The sequence below is a fragment of the Perognathus longimembris genome, chromosome 22 (assembly GCF_023159225.1).
Source record: "Perognathus longimembris pacificus isolate PPM17 chromosome 22, ASM2315922v1, whole genome shotgun sequence".
Taxonomy (NCBI): Eukaryota; Metazoa; Chordata; class Mammalia; order Rodentia; family Heteromyidae; genus Perognathus; species Perognathus longimembris.
Window position 1 is genome coordinate 9,393,609 of NC_063182.1, and position 16,110 is coordinate 9,409,718.

General features: G+C 41.8%; 1 protein-coding gene across 4 annotated transcripts in view; it reads right to left on the reverse strand.

The window, feature by feature from the left end:
• The window catches only part of Kdm3b (lysine demethylase 3B), a 73,833-nt gene that overhangs the window by 30,400 nt on the left and 27,323 nt on the right, over nt 1-16,110 (reverse strand). For 2 of the 4 annotated variants that reach the window (XM_048331061.1, XM_048331060.1), the window contains exons 7-8: nt 9,357-9,956; nt 588-1,836 (exon numbers count right to left, since the gene is read on the reverse strand). In XM_048331061.1, the coding sequence (XP_048187018.1) occupies nt 588-1,836; nt 9,357-9,956 (1,849 nt within the window). The remainder of the gene's footprint in view (nt 1-587; nt 1,837-9,356; nt 9,957-16,110) is intronic. The other 2 variants (XM_048331063.1, XM_048331062.1) reach the window with 1 other exon arrangement.

The following is a 16,110-nucleotide window of genomic DNA, read 5'->3' on the forward strand; positions in this document are numbered from 1 at the left end:
AGGGAGGGAGGAGGGGGGAGACGAAGAGGGAGAGAGGGGGAGGGAAGCCCATGAGACTCTTAGCTCCAATTAATCACAAAAAAAGCTGGAAGTAGCACTGTGGCTCAAGTGGTAGTGTGCTCACCTTAAGCAAAATGAGCTCAAGGACAGCACCCAGGCCCAGAGTCAAGCCCCAGGACTGGCAAAAAAAAAAAAAAAAAAAAAAAAAAGAGAAAGGAAGGAAGGAGGGAGGGAGGGAGGGAAGGAGGGAAAGAGGAAGAGAAAGAAGGAAAGAAAGAAGGAAGGAAGATATAAAGAAAAATAGAGAGAAGAAAAAGATGGGCTAAAGAGAAAAGGAATAAGATAAACACAAGGACATAATTCCAAAGCAAAAATAACTGATGAAGATCAAGAAACTTCTTTTGTGGTCAGAAACCCTGCAGTTGTGCTGGTATAGATGCCACCCTGTCTTGAATGAGGTCTCATGAAGGGCCTCTGCAGGTCCTTCTGGCTTTAATTCTATGAAGTTATAGAATTGCGGTCCTCTGCTATAAACACTGGAGGACACTGCCAGAGCAAAGCCATCTATACAATACCCACAGGATCACCTTTCAAGGGAGCAGTCCGAGGCCGGCCCTTCGGAGCCTGCTTCCCTTTGCCCTTGCCCAGCAACAGCTCAGCACTGCGCTCCCCATTGGGGCCCAACTTTCCCATCAGGTGCTCCGGAATCCCCTTCAGGCCAGTCTTGGCCTGAATCTGTTCCTCTGAGTCGCTCAAATCTGACAGGTCACTGTTGGTGCTGGAGTCCGAGTCCTGTCTACAAGCCAAGCTTCGCTCATCCAGTGAGAACCTTTTCACAGCTTCAAAAGGAGCTTTGTTCTCCTGTGAAAAATCTGCTGGGGAGGAAAGAAAGCCGCCTGAGTGCCTGCCAAAGATGTTACTAAAGGTTTTGAGGAGGGGATTGTCCTGCTGCCCAGGCCCCACAGTCGGCCTCTCTTCTGTGGGACTGGAGGAGAGAGTAGGCATCTCAATGGGCTGGGTGAGGTTGCTGGTGGGCGAGCTGGAGCGGCCATTCCCCATGGCAGAGAGGCTTGGACCCCCAGTGGTAATGGTTGAGCCCAGAACACCAGGCACCAACTTGGAGGAGTCAGTGGTAATGAAGAGAGTTTTCTTCTTTGCTAAAGATGCTGAATCTGTGGAGGAATGAGACTCCGGCCAGCTGGGTGGTGCCTTGGAGGTGACCGTGGTCGCAGAAGAGCTTCCTGAGGCCTGAGACGCAAAGCTGCTAAAAGGGCTATGTTCAACTTTTTCCACAAATGCCAGGAAAGGGTTAGAAGGTTCTTCTCGGGACAGTTTGGGTGGCTGTAAAAATAGATTTTCATGGTTCTCTGGGGTGCGGGTGGTTTGGAGGCTCCGTGGGAAGGCTGGAGTGAGAGTGGGCATGGACTCTGCAGGCACTTTGCGGTCCACAGAGCTGCCAGCTTTACAGCCTGCCTTAGCGTCTGCTCCAAGAGCAGACCTACCCTTACACAGGCCCGAGCTCAAGCTTTCAAGGCTTTGTTTGAATGAATCCCGGCTAGAGGAATCATCAGCCAGACTCTCTGAAACCGTAGTGAAGTAGTTACTGGTGGGTAAAGTTTGGGACATACATTGAAAAAACAAGTTTTTGGAGAGATCAGAGTCTTTCTGAGACTCTGGTACAGAAGAGCTACAACCAAAAGAAAAGCCCAAAGGTTTATTCTCTGTGGCTATAACTCCATTAGACGGACTCCTCCCACTTCCAAAAGTCAATGGTTGTGACAAACTTGGAAGAGACACTCCAAATCCAGAAGAGGCCAGAAGAGAATTTCTTGAATTCTGAAAGGGAAATTAGCCTGTGTTAGTTTTGCTGGCTTTTCACAACAACCTAATTAATGATGGCTTGTTTTGTCCAAGCTATGACTAAATCAACATTTCTAGTAAAATGTTGAGTCAATCCTATGAATCTACTCTTATCTCTAGATTTACAGCAATGATGAAGAAACCTCCCATAGACCATAGAGGAAGCAAGGTGAGCCAGAGAGAGCAGAATGCCTGTCAACCTGCCAGTCCCTTTGTTATTTCCCAGCTGGCTGGCATTGCTAGGAAACTATATGAGCTTCTTAATATCTATAGTATTCAGGAGGAGAGAAACTTCGCTAAGAAACTGGCAAAAAATGTTATTGAGCAAACTCTTACTTTGACCCCTATAAAATCAATCTACTTCAAATGATTTTAGAAACTTCTGTTAATTTTTTTATTTAAGCTATTGCAAATAGCCCAACTGGAGTGACTTAACTCCCATAACAAACTATTGTAAGTTACAGCAAATTATTTTCTTTATTAATTGGAAATTCTTTAATATGAACCCTTTTGAAAATTGGCCATCTACTTATGGGTTCAAGTCAACCTAAAAGCTGAATAGCTGTTTCACTTAACATTATACCTAAACTTAGTTAGACCTTTTGTTATAATTAGGCTCTAACAAGGTTCCAGAAAGGAAAAATGTATATGCTGGCACATTAATCAAACAAAAATATTTAACATAACAAACTAGAGGATAAATAAAACACTTTCCATTTTTCCCAGTGTGTGTGTGTGATATTTTCATATATACCATGTACCATACACATAGACAGAGACATTCCTAAGTAGCTAGACACTCGGTGTTGATTCCGTTGAATAAAACTCAAATCTTAGCATTAAACTTGCAAACCACAAATCATTAAAAAATAAACTTTAGGGCCAGCCACCACTGGCTCCCTTGTGTAATCCTAGCTACTCAGGAGGCTGAGACCTGAGGAGTTCAAGCCAGTTCAGGCAGGAAAGTCTGTAAGACTCTCATATGTACTATTAGCCACCAAAAAAGCAGAAAGTGGAGCTGTGGTTCAAATGATAGAGCCCTTGAGGAAAAAAAAAAAAAGAGCTTTAGTAGAGGATGGTATACCTAAACATTCATTTTAAAATGCTGGAAATAGCCAGGTGCTGGTAGCTCATGCCTGTATTCCCAGCTATTCAAGGAGGTTGAGGTCTATGAATCTGTGAATCATGGTTCAAAGCCAGCCCCAGCAGAAAAGTCCTTGAGACTCCTAAGTGGAGTTGTGGCTCAAGTGCTAGAGAGCTAGACTTGAGCACAGAGCTCAGGGACAGCGCCGAGGCCTTGAGGTCCAACAGTGGAAATAAACATTATCCCCTCACTGCTTAAGAGATACAAGGTTTTCTCTGAGGGTGAGTATAAGGAAATATTTTGAGTTCTTGGGTTTTGGCACCAGCTATAAGGAAATTTTCTGTAACTAGACAATTGTGAATTGCATAATGTGAATATAGCAAACACGACAAAATTATATATTTTAAATTGTTACAAATGTAAATTTCCCTGAGGATGGCATAGAGACATAAAAATCAAGGCAGGCAATGGCTCAGTCCTGTAATCCTAGCTACTTAGAAGGCTGCGATCTAGGATAGAGGTCTGAAACCAGCCCAGGCAGGGAAGTTGGTGAGACTTATCTCCAATTAACTACCAAAAGACCAGAGATGAAGCTGCGGCTCAAGTGGTAGAGTGCCACTTCAAGGATAGCACCCAGGCCCTGAATTCAAGCACTAGTACCAGCATAAAAAATAAAAAGAGACAAACAAGTCCAGCATTGGTGGCTCACACCTGTAATCCTAGCTACTCAGGAGTCTGAGATCTCAAGATTCAGATTTGAAACCAGCCCAGGTGAGAAAGTCCATGAGACTTTTTTTTTTTTTTTGGCCAGTGCTGGGGCTTGGACTCAGGGCCTGAGCACTGTCCCTGGCTAGCACTCTGCCACTTGAGTCACAGCACCAGTTCTGACCATTTTGTACATATGTGGTCCTGAGGAATCGAACCTAGGGCTTCATGTATATGAGGCACTCTTGCCACTAGGCCATATTCCCAGCCCTCCATGAGACTCTTATCTCCAATAAAGTACTCAGAAAAAAGCAAGAAGTGGCATTGTGGCTCAAGTGGTAGAGTTCTAGCCTTGAGCAAAAAGAAGCTCAGGGATAGTGTCTAGTTCAAGTCTGAGGACCTGCAAAAAAGAAAAGAAAAGAAACAAACAAAAAAGGAAGCACAAGAACCTCCTCCATTTCACATGTGCTACAAAGACTACTTCAAGGGACTTCAGAGTTAAAGTTTTATCTGGGAGAGAAGGGGTGACACTATCCAAAAAGAAATGTACTTATTACCTAACTTATGAAACTGTAACCCCTCTGTATATCACCTTTGTAATAACAATTTTAAATTTTAAGTTTGTCTTTCTGCAAACCACACAAGTATCAATTAGAACCCTCTCCTCAGGAAGGAGAATGGACTAACAAAGCCCTGAAATTAGTTGTTATTTCACAAGCAGAACTGGCCATGAGCCTTAACATCTGTATGACTGAGAGAAACCCTGTACAAGTAACTCATATTTCCCTACCAAAGTTACCATTTAAAAATAAACACATATGAATGAAAAGTAGTTTGGATGGTCTTTCACTTTTGTTTATATGCTTAAACTCCAAATCTTTACCTTACAGCAAACTGCTGGTACACAGATTTCAACTCAGTTCTTTGTTTTGTTTTTTTGCCAGTCCTGGGGCTTGAACTCAGGGTCTGAGCACTGTCTTGGCTTCTTTTTGCTCAAGGCTAGCACTCTACCACTTGAGCCACAGCACTACTTCTGGCTTTTTCTATATATGTGGTACGGACCCAGGGCTTCATGTATATGAGGCAAGCACTTTTACGACAAGGCCACATTCCGAGCCCCTCAAGTCAGTTCTTGAGGTAAGAAATTTCTTGGTGGTCATTTCTCTAGAGTAAACATTGTAATAATGTTTTCTTTTAAATCATCCTAGAAAATAGGCCAAGGCATTTAAAAAATGGCTTGATAGTCACAGACATTTCTCTAATTCACTTGATGAAATTCTCATTTGATCCACATCTCAATTATCAGATTTGCTACTCTAAGAATAGTAGTATTCACTGGATCTCTTGACTGATGAAAAATTTGGCACTTTATAGGCCCACATGCATTCACAGCCTTTGACCAGGAGCAGATTTTATTTTATTTATTTATTTTATTTTTTTTTTTTGGCCAGTCCTGGGCCTTGGACTCCGGGCCTGAGCACTGTCCCTGGCTTCTTCCCGCTCAAGGCTAGCACTCTGCCACTTGAGCCACAGCGCCGCTTCTGGCCGTTTTCTGTATATGTGGTGTTGGGGAATCGAACCTAGGGCCTCGTGTATCCGAGGCAGGCACTCTTGCCACTAGGCTATATCCCCAGCCCCAGGAGCAGATTTTAAATAACTCAGGAATTGTTATGACTTAGACATAACAGCTTTATCTGGGTCTTTTGTGAATGTTAGTCAAACCACGAACAGCATAAAATTTATATTTTGCTCAAGGTTAGCACTCTACCACTTGAACCACAGTGCCACTTCAAGCTTTTTCTGTGATTAACTGGAGAAAAGAGTCTCACAGACTTTCTGTTAGGTCTGCCAGGGAGAACAGCCCTTCTCCCTTCCTTTTCACCTGCCTGAAACCAGTTAATCACCTGACTGTGAATCAGCAAAGGATCCCAGGCTCTGAGGTCACTTCCTCATCAGCTGAGGTCATTTCCTGAACTGCCCCAGTCACGCCCCCCTAGGACAGTGAGGCTGAGATCACTTCCACATCTGCTGTAGTCCTACTTCGACTTTCCCTATATAATCCGGCCCAGTGGCTCAACACAGGTCTCCTCTTTTTCTCATTTTCCTTCCCTTCTGTCTCCCCTTACCTCCATCTCATGTGGGCTAGAAGTTTACTCTCCACCACCCCCCCAAATAAAATCTTTTCTGCCTGAACTATGTGGCAGCTTCCTTTTGGTAAACCTTACACTTTCCTTTCTGGGTAGGGTTCGAATCCCAATCCTCACATCTCAGCCTCCTAAGTAGGTAGGATTACAGGCGTGAGCCACTGGTGCCTGGCTTGCTTTAACTGCCACGATTACATTTGAAATGCTCCCACTGCATTATGTGAGCTCCTTCAAAGAGGGATTTTTAAGGACAGTACTTAGCACACAGTAGTTTCCTATATAAACTTTACTTATTTTTGGATTTAGGAGGGAGGGGACATTTCTGGGGTTTGGACTCAGGGCTTTGAGTGTTCTACCACTTGAGCCATACCTCCAGACCTATTTTGCTTTATCTTTCAGATAGGGTCTTGTGCTTTTGCCAAGAATAGGTCCTGGGATACTACTTTAACCTCCAGTTTAGGATTACAATTCTGAAGTAGAGTCTCCCAAACCTTTTGCCCAAGCTGGCCTTACATCTCTATTCTCCTAGCTCTACCTAGAACACCTTTTTTTTTTTCTTTGTCTTTGTTACCTAAGGTGGTCCCAAACTTCAGTTATCATGCAATCCCCCAGCCTAGTCTGAGACTATAGGCTTATGCCACACCAGTTTATATAAATTTTAAAAGTTAAGCATTTCCAAACTGGATGTTAAATACTGAGTAGGAGACAAAGGGGCCATTTGTTCCCCTCTGGAATGTAAAAAATCTGGGAACTCTGGGAAGGAGGCTTAGTGGTAGAGAGCTTAGCTAGCATGCATGAAGCGCTGGGTTCAATTCCTCAGTACCACATAAACAGCAAAAGCTGGAAGTGGTGCTGTCACTCAAGTGGTAGAGTGCTAGCCTTGAGCAAATGAAGCTTAGGGACAGTGTCAAGGCCCTGAGTTCAAGCCTGAGGACTGGCAAAAAAAAATAAAAAATCTGGGAACTCCTCATGAATGGGTAGACAAAGAATAAGTGAAAGGTATGTCTGGCAGAACAAAGTCCCAAAGGTTATTATAAGCCTCTGGAGATGGCCTAACCCATTCTACTTCCACCCTCCTTGTCCCAATCTCAACCATTGTTTAAGGATTGTGAGTTATTAAAAGACTGTCTAGAAAGTAAAAAAGCTACAGAGAGAAACAGCCACTTAAATCTTTAACTCACATTCTATCTTTTTAATTTCTTGCTACTTTAACCCAGTTACACTAAAATAAATCCTTGGTAAAACATAAAAAAAAAAGAAAAACCCAAACCAAAAAGATACCACCATACCCCAAACCAGTATTTCAAAGTTGGAGCCAGAGGATCATGCCTATAAATCCTACAGATTCAGGAGACTGATATAGAGGATGGGAATGTGGCTTAGTGGTAGAGTGCTTGCCTAGCATGCATGTAGCCCTGAGTTCAAATCCTCAGCACCACATAAACAGAAAAGGCTGGAAGTGGCGCTGTGGCTCAAATGGTAGAGTGCTAGCCTTGAAGTGCTCAGGGACAGTGCCCAGGACCTGAGTTCAAGTTCCAGGACTGGCAAAAAACAAACAAAATACCAGGAGACTGATATCTAGGATATCAAGGCCAGCCTGAAGAGAAAAGTAAGGTTTTATCTCCAAAATAACTAGCAAGCAGAGGCTGGGTGCCCATGGCTCATGCCTATAATCCTAGCTACTCAGGAGGCTGAGATCTGAGGATTATGGTTTGAAGCAAGGCCAGGGCAGGAAAGTCTGTGGGACTCTTTATTTCTAATTAACCACCCAAAAGCCAGAAGATAGAGCCCTAGCCTCCAGCAAACAAAAGCTTAGGAATAGGGCTCAGGCCCAGAGTTCAAGCCCCAGGAATAAGAATACAAAAGCAAAGCAAAGCAAGCCACTGCTGTGTGGCTCACACCTGTAATCCAAGCGACTCATGACCAACCAACCAACAAAACAAAACAAAACAAAACAAAACAAAAAAAGCAAAGCAAGAAGTTGGACTGAAGGCCTGGTTCAAGTGCTAAGAGCCAATAGAGCAAGCAAAAGGCTCTGAGTTTAAACCCCAATACCAACAAAAAATAAATGATTTTATATTCTAGTTTCAATCAACAGCTTATTTGAAAAAGAAAAGAAAGTATAACCAGTAGCCCATTATTATATTCTGGTAGCAAAAATTAGTTAAAAACGGTACAACTGACACTTTTTTTTGTTGTTGTCTTTGGGTTTTTTTTTTTGCTGATCCTGGTGCTTGAACTCAGTGCTGGAGCACCATTCCTCAGCCTTTTTGTGCTCAAGGCTTATCCGTCTACCACTTGAGCCACAATGCCACTTCCGGCTTTTTCTGAGTAGTTTTTTTTTTTTTTTTGAGATAAGAGTCTCTTGGACTCTCTTGCACAAATGACTTTTATATTGCCTCCTTTAGCAAAAATATATACACAGCAGATAAAGAACAGAGTAACCTGGTTATTACTGTAATTAAACACATCAAATTCTTCAAGTAAGGATTAATAAAAGAATGAAATTAGCAAGGACAAAAATCTTATGGTCAAATGATGGAAAGCAGCCCAACATCAAGGGAAAATGTCACAGAAAATGATAAACTGATAAAATGATAATGGTAGCTTGCATACACAGCCTTAATTATACTGTTCACTCTTATCAACACTGTAATTCATTAACTTTGCCTTTTATATGTCCAGCGAATGCTCAACCAAATAGATAGTTGAATTAAAAAGATTCCCCAAGCCAGGCTCTGGTTGCTTATACCTGTAATCCTAGCTACTCAGGAGGCTGAGACCTGAGAATTGCAGTTCAAAGCCAGCAGAGGCAAGAAAGTCTACTTTTATCTCCAATTAACCACTAGAAAACCAGAAGTGAAACTGTGCCTCAAACTGGTAAGAGTAGCCTTGAGGTGCTAAAGGGGGTATTTGGGGGAGGGGAGGGAGAACTAAGGGGACAGTTCCAGCCCCACGACCACCACCAACAAAAATTCCCACCAGACCTATTGTAACATCTCATTAAACTGGGTTGTATAACCATTTTTGACTAGCCTCATTGTCCAGGTAGCTTTTAAGAGCTTATAAAGTTGTTAAATATATACACATTTGGTCAGGTACCAGTGGCTCCTGCCTGTAATCTTAGCTACTTGTGAGGCTGAGAATGGGAGGACTGAAGCTGGATGCAGTGGCCAAAGCTTATGACCCCAGCAGAAGCAAGTTATGGTTCTGGGCATACGTGGGAAGGAAGGAAGAACCCATCCGAAAAATAACCAGTGAAAGCTAGGGCTTGGAAGCATGGCTGGTGGAGCAAGCAAGGGGCCCAAGTTCAAACCCCAGAATCATACTCTCCCTCTCTCTGTCACACACAGACACACACACACACACACACACGCACACACACACACACACTCTATCCTATACATTTGACCAATGAACAGTAAAGTCCTATCCAGAGAATACAATTTAAGCACAAAAACACTGCTTTCTTGGGATAGCTGAAATGCTTTCACCGTGATAACAATAAAGGAGGGTGAAAGAGTGAACCCAAATCTGACAAATCTGCCCCTGAAGCAACTCACCTCTCCTGCCGCCTGCGACCAGCTGCCTTTCTGTTTTTCCGGCCCAGTCCCTGCTGCAAGGCCAGTGTCTGAAATCCTCACCGTGGTTGGGGTGGAGTTGGCAGTAGTGACCACACCTGCAGCAGCCACCACTCCCTGGCCAACTGGTTCCAGTGTTTTTCCTGCCTCTTGGTTTTCAGTTCCACCCACCTCTGGAGCCAAAGGTGCCTGACCTGCAGCTGTAGAATATGGAGTGAAAGGTACAGGTGCCTCCCCGCCTACAGGCTCATCCTGCACCACCAGAGTCCTGCCGTTTTCTTTGGTGTAAGTAGCAAAGCGAATGTTGCGATTAATCTGGGGAACAAATGTAGACGGTGGTTGCTTGGCTCTCTGCTCCGTCCCTGGCTCTCCACTGGTATTACCTCCTTTCCAGGCCCCTCGGCTTGCCTCACCTCCATCGCTCCCATTACTGTCTACTTCACCCCTGTCTCCTTTCAATTTCTTTGATGCAGGGTCACACCCAGAGTCCGAAGCACTTTTCCTCCTCCGGCCATCTTTCCCCTCTATGCTCTCTCTCTTCTTTTTTCCTTTGGAAGATTTTACTGCTTTTAACGTACCCCCCTACAAAACAAAATTCAAAAAAGATTTATTATAAGGGACCTTTTACACTGTGAACACTACAATCCATTAGAGCTTTCCCATCTCTAGAAGCAGACAAAGAAGGTACAGACTGTCAAGTTCCTATGCCAGTTCTAAGACATTCCCTTTGTCAGAATACTCCCATTTTCTTGTTCACTTTATACATACACATTCAAGATAATAGTTACAAAAAGTAATTCTTACATAAAATACATGGCTTCCTAAAATACACTATTGAGGGTTCTAATAATATTTGAGTTTCTTTTATAAAACAAACTGCCACAGCTAGCTGGGAGCTAATTTATTCTTTGATGAAATAACTTGCTTTATTATATACTTATCTCCTCTCTTTGACAGACACTTGCATTTCAAGAATTGAAGTATCTGGAAGTCACCAAAACCAACATTTGTGAATCAGTGACCAAAGGAAAAATGAACCCAACAAAGACAAGTTTGAATTGCACAGACACAAGAATAAAGACACAACTGATCCTCAAACCTTGGTTCAAAGCATCTAGACAGAGCAAAACAAAAACAAAAACAAAAAAAAAAACCAAAAAAAAAAAAAAAAGAATAAGGCCAGTAAAGGCCAAAAAAAAAATCTCTCTTTTCTCTCTGGTAATTTCAGTCTCATGAAATCTTACTTATGCCTTGAGAAGTCAGACAATTAAGAAGATGTGGATTAGAAGAAACAATTCTCATCCTTCCCAGAGAAGGATAAGGAGAATGGGGCATGGGATATAGCTAACATTTCTCAAGCAAGGCCTAACATGTAAAACATTTTTATACTGGTATCCTGCTACAAAGCAGGTATTTGTTTTAGGTTTATTCAGAGAAGTTAGGGTGGTAATTAGGCTAGGAACACAATTTTTTAGCCAGTAATTCTTACCATTTTAGTTAATCCATTCTTTTTTTGTTCGTTTTAACTTAATTTTTTTGTCTTTTCTTCTATTTTGGTACTTGGGAATGAACCCAAGACGTTGTAGTTGCTAGGCAAGCACTTTGCCATTGAGCTACATCCCAGCCTATTATTCTACTCTTGTCTATAACACTTACATTCTTTACAGAGCTATGTTGTTTATTGTATTCAGTATTATAATGGCAATGTTTTTCAAATTTTGTAATTCATCTTGCCAGTTCGAATTCTAAATTTTTCTTTTTGTTGCTTTCATTTCTGTTTCTCTTTCAATTTCTTTCTTATATTTTCCTTCTACAGAAAGCTAAGATTTCCTTTACTTTCCCCTCTTGTTTCTGATAATATTATGTAAGATTCAAAAATAGATAATAAGGCTGGGAATATGGCCTCGTGGCAAGAGTGCTTGCCTCATATACATGAGGCCCTGAGTTCAATTCCTCAGCACCACATATATAGAAAGGGCCAGAGGTGGTGCTGTGGCTCAAGTGGCAGAGTGCTAACCTTGAGCAAAGAGAAGCCAGGGCCAGTGCTCAGGCCCTGAGTTCAAGCTCCTGGACGGGCAAAAAATAAATAAAGTAGATAATAGCCACAAGTAAGAGTAATAGTATTTTTTATTATGATTAAATATCATACTAGGGTAATATTAGCTAAGTTTCCTAAATCTTTCATTCAAGAACTATTTGTTTGCTCAACATTGCTTTCATCCTCATCCTCATTTAGAACTTCTGTCATTGTTGGGCACCAATGCGTGGCTCATGCCTGTAATCCTAGCTACTCAAGAGGCTGAGATCAACGTCCACTGCGGCGGCAGGAGAGAGGAGTCGGTTGGGCCTCCGGCCAGCTTCCAACCATCATGGCCTTTTTGCTGCAGGCCGCCCTGCTTTGCGTCAACGCCATTGCGGTACTGCAGAAGGAGCGCTTTCTTAAGAACATCGGCTGGGGAACAGACCAGGGAACTGGTGGATTTGGAGAAGAGCCAGGAATTAAATCTCAGCTAATGAGCCTTATTTGATCTGTAAGAACCGTGATGAGAGTGCCACTGATAATAGTAAACTCAATTACTATTGTGTTGCTTTTATTATTTGGCTGAACATCAGTGGGAGAAATGAAGACTCAGAAGACAAGATGCCAACAGAAGTTATTGCATCAGTCATTGCTAGAACATTTCTTAGCAGGCTGATCTTGCACTTCACAAAACAAAAAAAAAACTACAGAGTTGACAATAAAACCAGAGTTTCTATTTATCTGATTTTTTTTTTAATGTTACGCTTGTTTCATTACAAAAAGATCAGAAACAGTGGTGCTGTGGGATTGGGATACATTTGACTGCTGACTGTTAAGAGTTCATGCTGTGGTAAAGATTGTTAAAAGGGTACAAGACTGTCACTTCCTCTACCACTGCTCAGGGATACAGTGTTTTCCAAAGTTTTAAAATTCCTTGTGGCTTCGTTATGGTGTGAAAGTGACTATCCCACTAACTAAAATTTAAAGGATTTAAAATAAGTAGTTATTACATATAAATGATAAGTAGATAATTTGGACTATCTTATTCCATACTCTTTGGTTATTTAAGCTGTATATTATCTCTGCTATGAAGAATTCAAATGTATTGATACTATAAGGAGCAATGCTCTCTAACTTCAGGAATTCCAATTTCTCAATCAATCATTTTTTTGTTGCTGTTGTTAGTTCTTTTTATGTATTTATTTTAAATTGGCCCAAATGATATCATAATGAAACTATGTAGCAAAGTCTGTGCCCTTTTTACAGTGATGACTTATTTTATAAAATCAGCATAAATTGCCTATATGAACAATCCTAAAGTCACAAACTATATGTGTTAAAAGAACATTTGCCACCTTAAAAAAAAAGATCATTTCCAATTCTTGGTGCAATAGTACATTAAAGGATGTGATTCTCAATTCTTTTTTTTTTTTTTTTTCTGGCCAGTCCTGTGGCTTGGACTCAGGGCCTGAGCACTGTCCCTGGCTTCTTTTTGCTCAAGGCTAGCACTCTGCCGCTTGAGCCACAGCGCCCCTTCTGGCCATTTTCTGTGTATGTGGTGCTGGGGAATTGAACCCAGGGCCTCATGTATACGAGGCAAGCATTCTTGCCACTAGGCCATATCCCCAGCCCGATTCTCAATTCTTATTCTGTTCTTTCTAACATTTGTTCTAGATGATTTTTTTAATTTTTAATTTTGTTTTTATGTCACTACCCTGTGATATTGTTTGCTCATCCTATAATTAAGTTTTATGTAGAAAGATTAAAAGTATGTAAATGGTTTTCATGAAAATGATCAGCCAAAAAAGAAAAAAGAAAATGATCAGCTATAATATTTTAAAGGAGTAGAATGGCATCTTTGTTTATAGGAGAACTTTTGTAAATAAAGTTGAAATTTACAAGTCAAAAAAAAAAAAAGGCTGAGGTCAGAATAGCAGTTAGAAGCAAGCCTGGGGCAATAAAGTGCCCACATAAGACTAAAAAAAGCTCCAGAATTGGAACTGTGGCTCAAAGGGTAAGTAACCTTGTGCAGATATGCTCAGCAAGAGCTCCCAGGCCCAGAGTTCAAGCCGCAGGACTGGCACACACACAAAACAAAGCTAAAAAGACAAACTTTTATTTTTTTGTCACTGCTATCATCATTTGTTTCTCAGTTTTGTTTTGTTTTTGAACTTGGGGCCTCATACTCTTTTGTTGTTGTTGTTGTTGGTTGTGGGGTTTGAACTCAGGGCCTACGTGATATCTCTGATCTCTTTTACTCAAAGCTAGAACTCGACCACTTTGAGCCACAGCTCCAATTATGGTTTTTCTAGTGCTTGAGGTAAGAGTCTCATGGGGACTTTTCAACCCTGGCGGGGCTGGCTTCCAAATGTGATCCTTAGATCTCAGCCTCCTGAGTAGTTAGGATTACAGGTGTGAGCCACTCGTGCCCTGCTAGGGCCTCAAACCCTAGATTAGCTTTTGTTTTTTCAGCTCAAGGCTAGCACTCTTATCACTTGCCACAGCTCTACTTCAGGCTTTCTGCTGGCTAATTTTTTATTTTTTTTGACAGTCCTGGAGCTTGAACTCAGGGCCTGGGTACTGTCCCTGAGCTTCTTCTGCTCAAGGCTAGCACTCTGCCACTTGAGCCACAGTGCCACTTTCGTTTGTTTCTGTTTATGTGCAACTGAGGAATGGAACCCAGATCTTCATGCGTGCTAGGCAAGCACTCTACCACTAAGCCACATTCCCAGCCTGTCTGCTGGCTAATTTGAGGTAACAGTCTCTTGTATTTGTCTGCCTGGACTGGCTCTGAATGGCGATCATTAGATCTCAGCCTCCTGAGTAGCTAAGATGATAGGTGTAAGCCTACAGAGCAAGGACTAGTTTTCAGTATTTTGAACTACAGAAGTATGTTCATTAAGATCTATCCTTCGCTCCTTCACTCAAACACTTCAAGGAAACTGTAATCCTGACTCTCTAAGAGGAATTACTGTTAAACTTGACAAGCTGTCAATAATAATTGCAAGCAGCCAAGAAAATAGTCACTTTGTTGCAAAATAAAAAATAGAAGAACCTGGGTTAATGGCATGGCTCAAGTGATAAAGTGCCAGGACAAGCAGCAGGCTCTGAGCTCAAACCTTAGTAACTTGGGGGAAAAAGTAAGAAAGAACCCTACATTTACTACTTAAAAACACAATTTCTGGGGGCTGGGGATATGGCCTAGTGGCAAGAGTGCTTGCCTTGTATACATGAGGCCCTGGGTTCGATTCCCCAGCACCACATATACAGAAAACGGCCAGAAGTGGCGCTGTGGCTCAAGTTGGCAGAGTGCTAGCCTTGAGCAAAGAGAAGCCAGGGACAGTGCTCAGGCCCTGAGTCCAAGGCCCAGGACTGGCAAAAAAAAAACAAAAAAACCCACAAAAAAACACAATTTCTACTTCTAACTCTTCTACCCAACTTACAAAACCTGGTTCACATCAACCTCCTCAACTAGAATATGTATATCACATTTACGGTGAGCAGGTGGGATATGAATAGGCAGGATAGGACATTGAGGTCAGTGTGTGCTCTGCAGTTACAGCTGGCCTGCTGAGTAGTATCTGGTATAAATAAGTACCTATCAAATGAAATAAGGAAAGGAATGAAAATGAGACCCAATACACCATCCAAGTAATAAGTGTTTTCAGTCATGCAAACACAGTCAAGACACCCTATTCGTGGTAATATAAGAGCTATTAAACCTGCTTCTTTCTTTCCCATCCTGCTTGTTTTATCTAGTTAAGACTAATTACATTAAAAAGTCGATGAACAACTATCCACTCAGCAGGGGTGGCCCCAAAAACAGTATTTATAGAGGTGCTAAAGCACTATGAGGAATATGTGGACAGATGAAAGGCTTATTGAAGACTATTCACACAGTATTCCTTGATTGGTTCAGGCATATATTTCTAACTTACCTTCTTTTGCAAATTCCTTGCTAGAATTCAGAATGAATCAAAACTTGCATGGGTTTATAATAATTATAAAAGAATCTACTGTGTGCTAAGCATAAAATTAGGTACCTGTTTGATTTGGTTCTAGTTGGAAATATAGAATTTCAGACTCCTGTGGAGCTACCACTTAATGGCAAAATAAACAAGTAAAATCAAACAGAAAAACAAACAAAACAAAACAAAAGTGTGCTTTTTCTTCAAAAACTATTTTTTGTGTGCTGGTCCTCGGGCTTGTTTGTTTTGTTTTTGTTGCCAGTCCTGGGGCTTGCACTCAGGGCCTGAGCACTGTCCCTGGCTTCTTTTTGATCAAGGCTAGCACTCTACCACTTGAGCCACAGCGCCACTTCCAGTTTTTTTCTATATATGTGGTGCTAAGGAATCGAACCCAGGGCTTCATGTATACGAGGCGAGCACTTTACCACTAGGCCATATTCCCAGCCTTGAGTTTGAACTCAGGGCCTGGGCACTGTCTCTGAGCTTTGTTGCTCAAGGCTAGTGCTGTACCATGTGAGCCATAGCTCCACTTCAGGCCTTTTTTGGTTGGTTAATTGGACATAAGAGTCCCATGGACTTTCCTGCCAAGCTGACTATGAAGCCTGATTTTCAGATTTTAGCCTCCTGTGTAGCTAGGATTACAGGCATGAGCCTTTAATGCCTAGCTTTTTTCTTCAATTTCTATTACTGAGTAGGCCATGATTATTGTTACTGTTTATCACAGTTTTAACTATCTGCTATCTCTTTC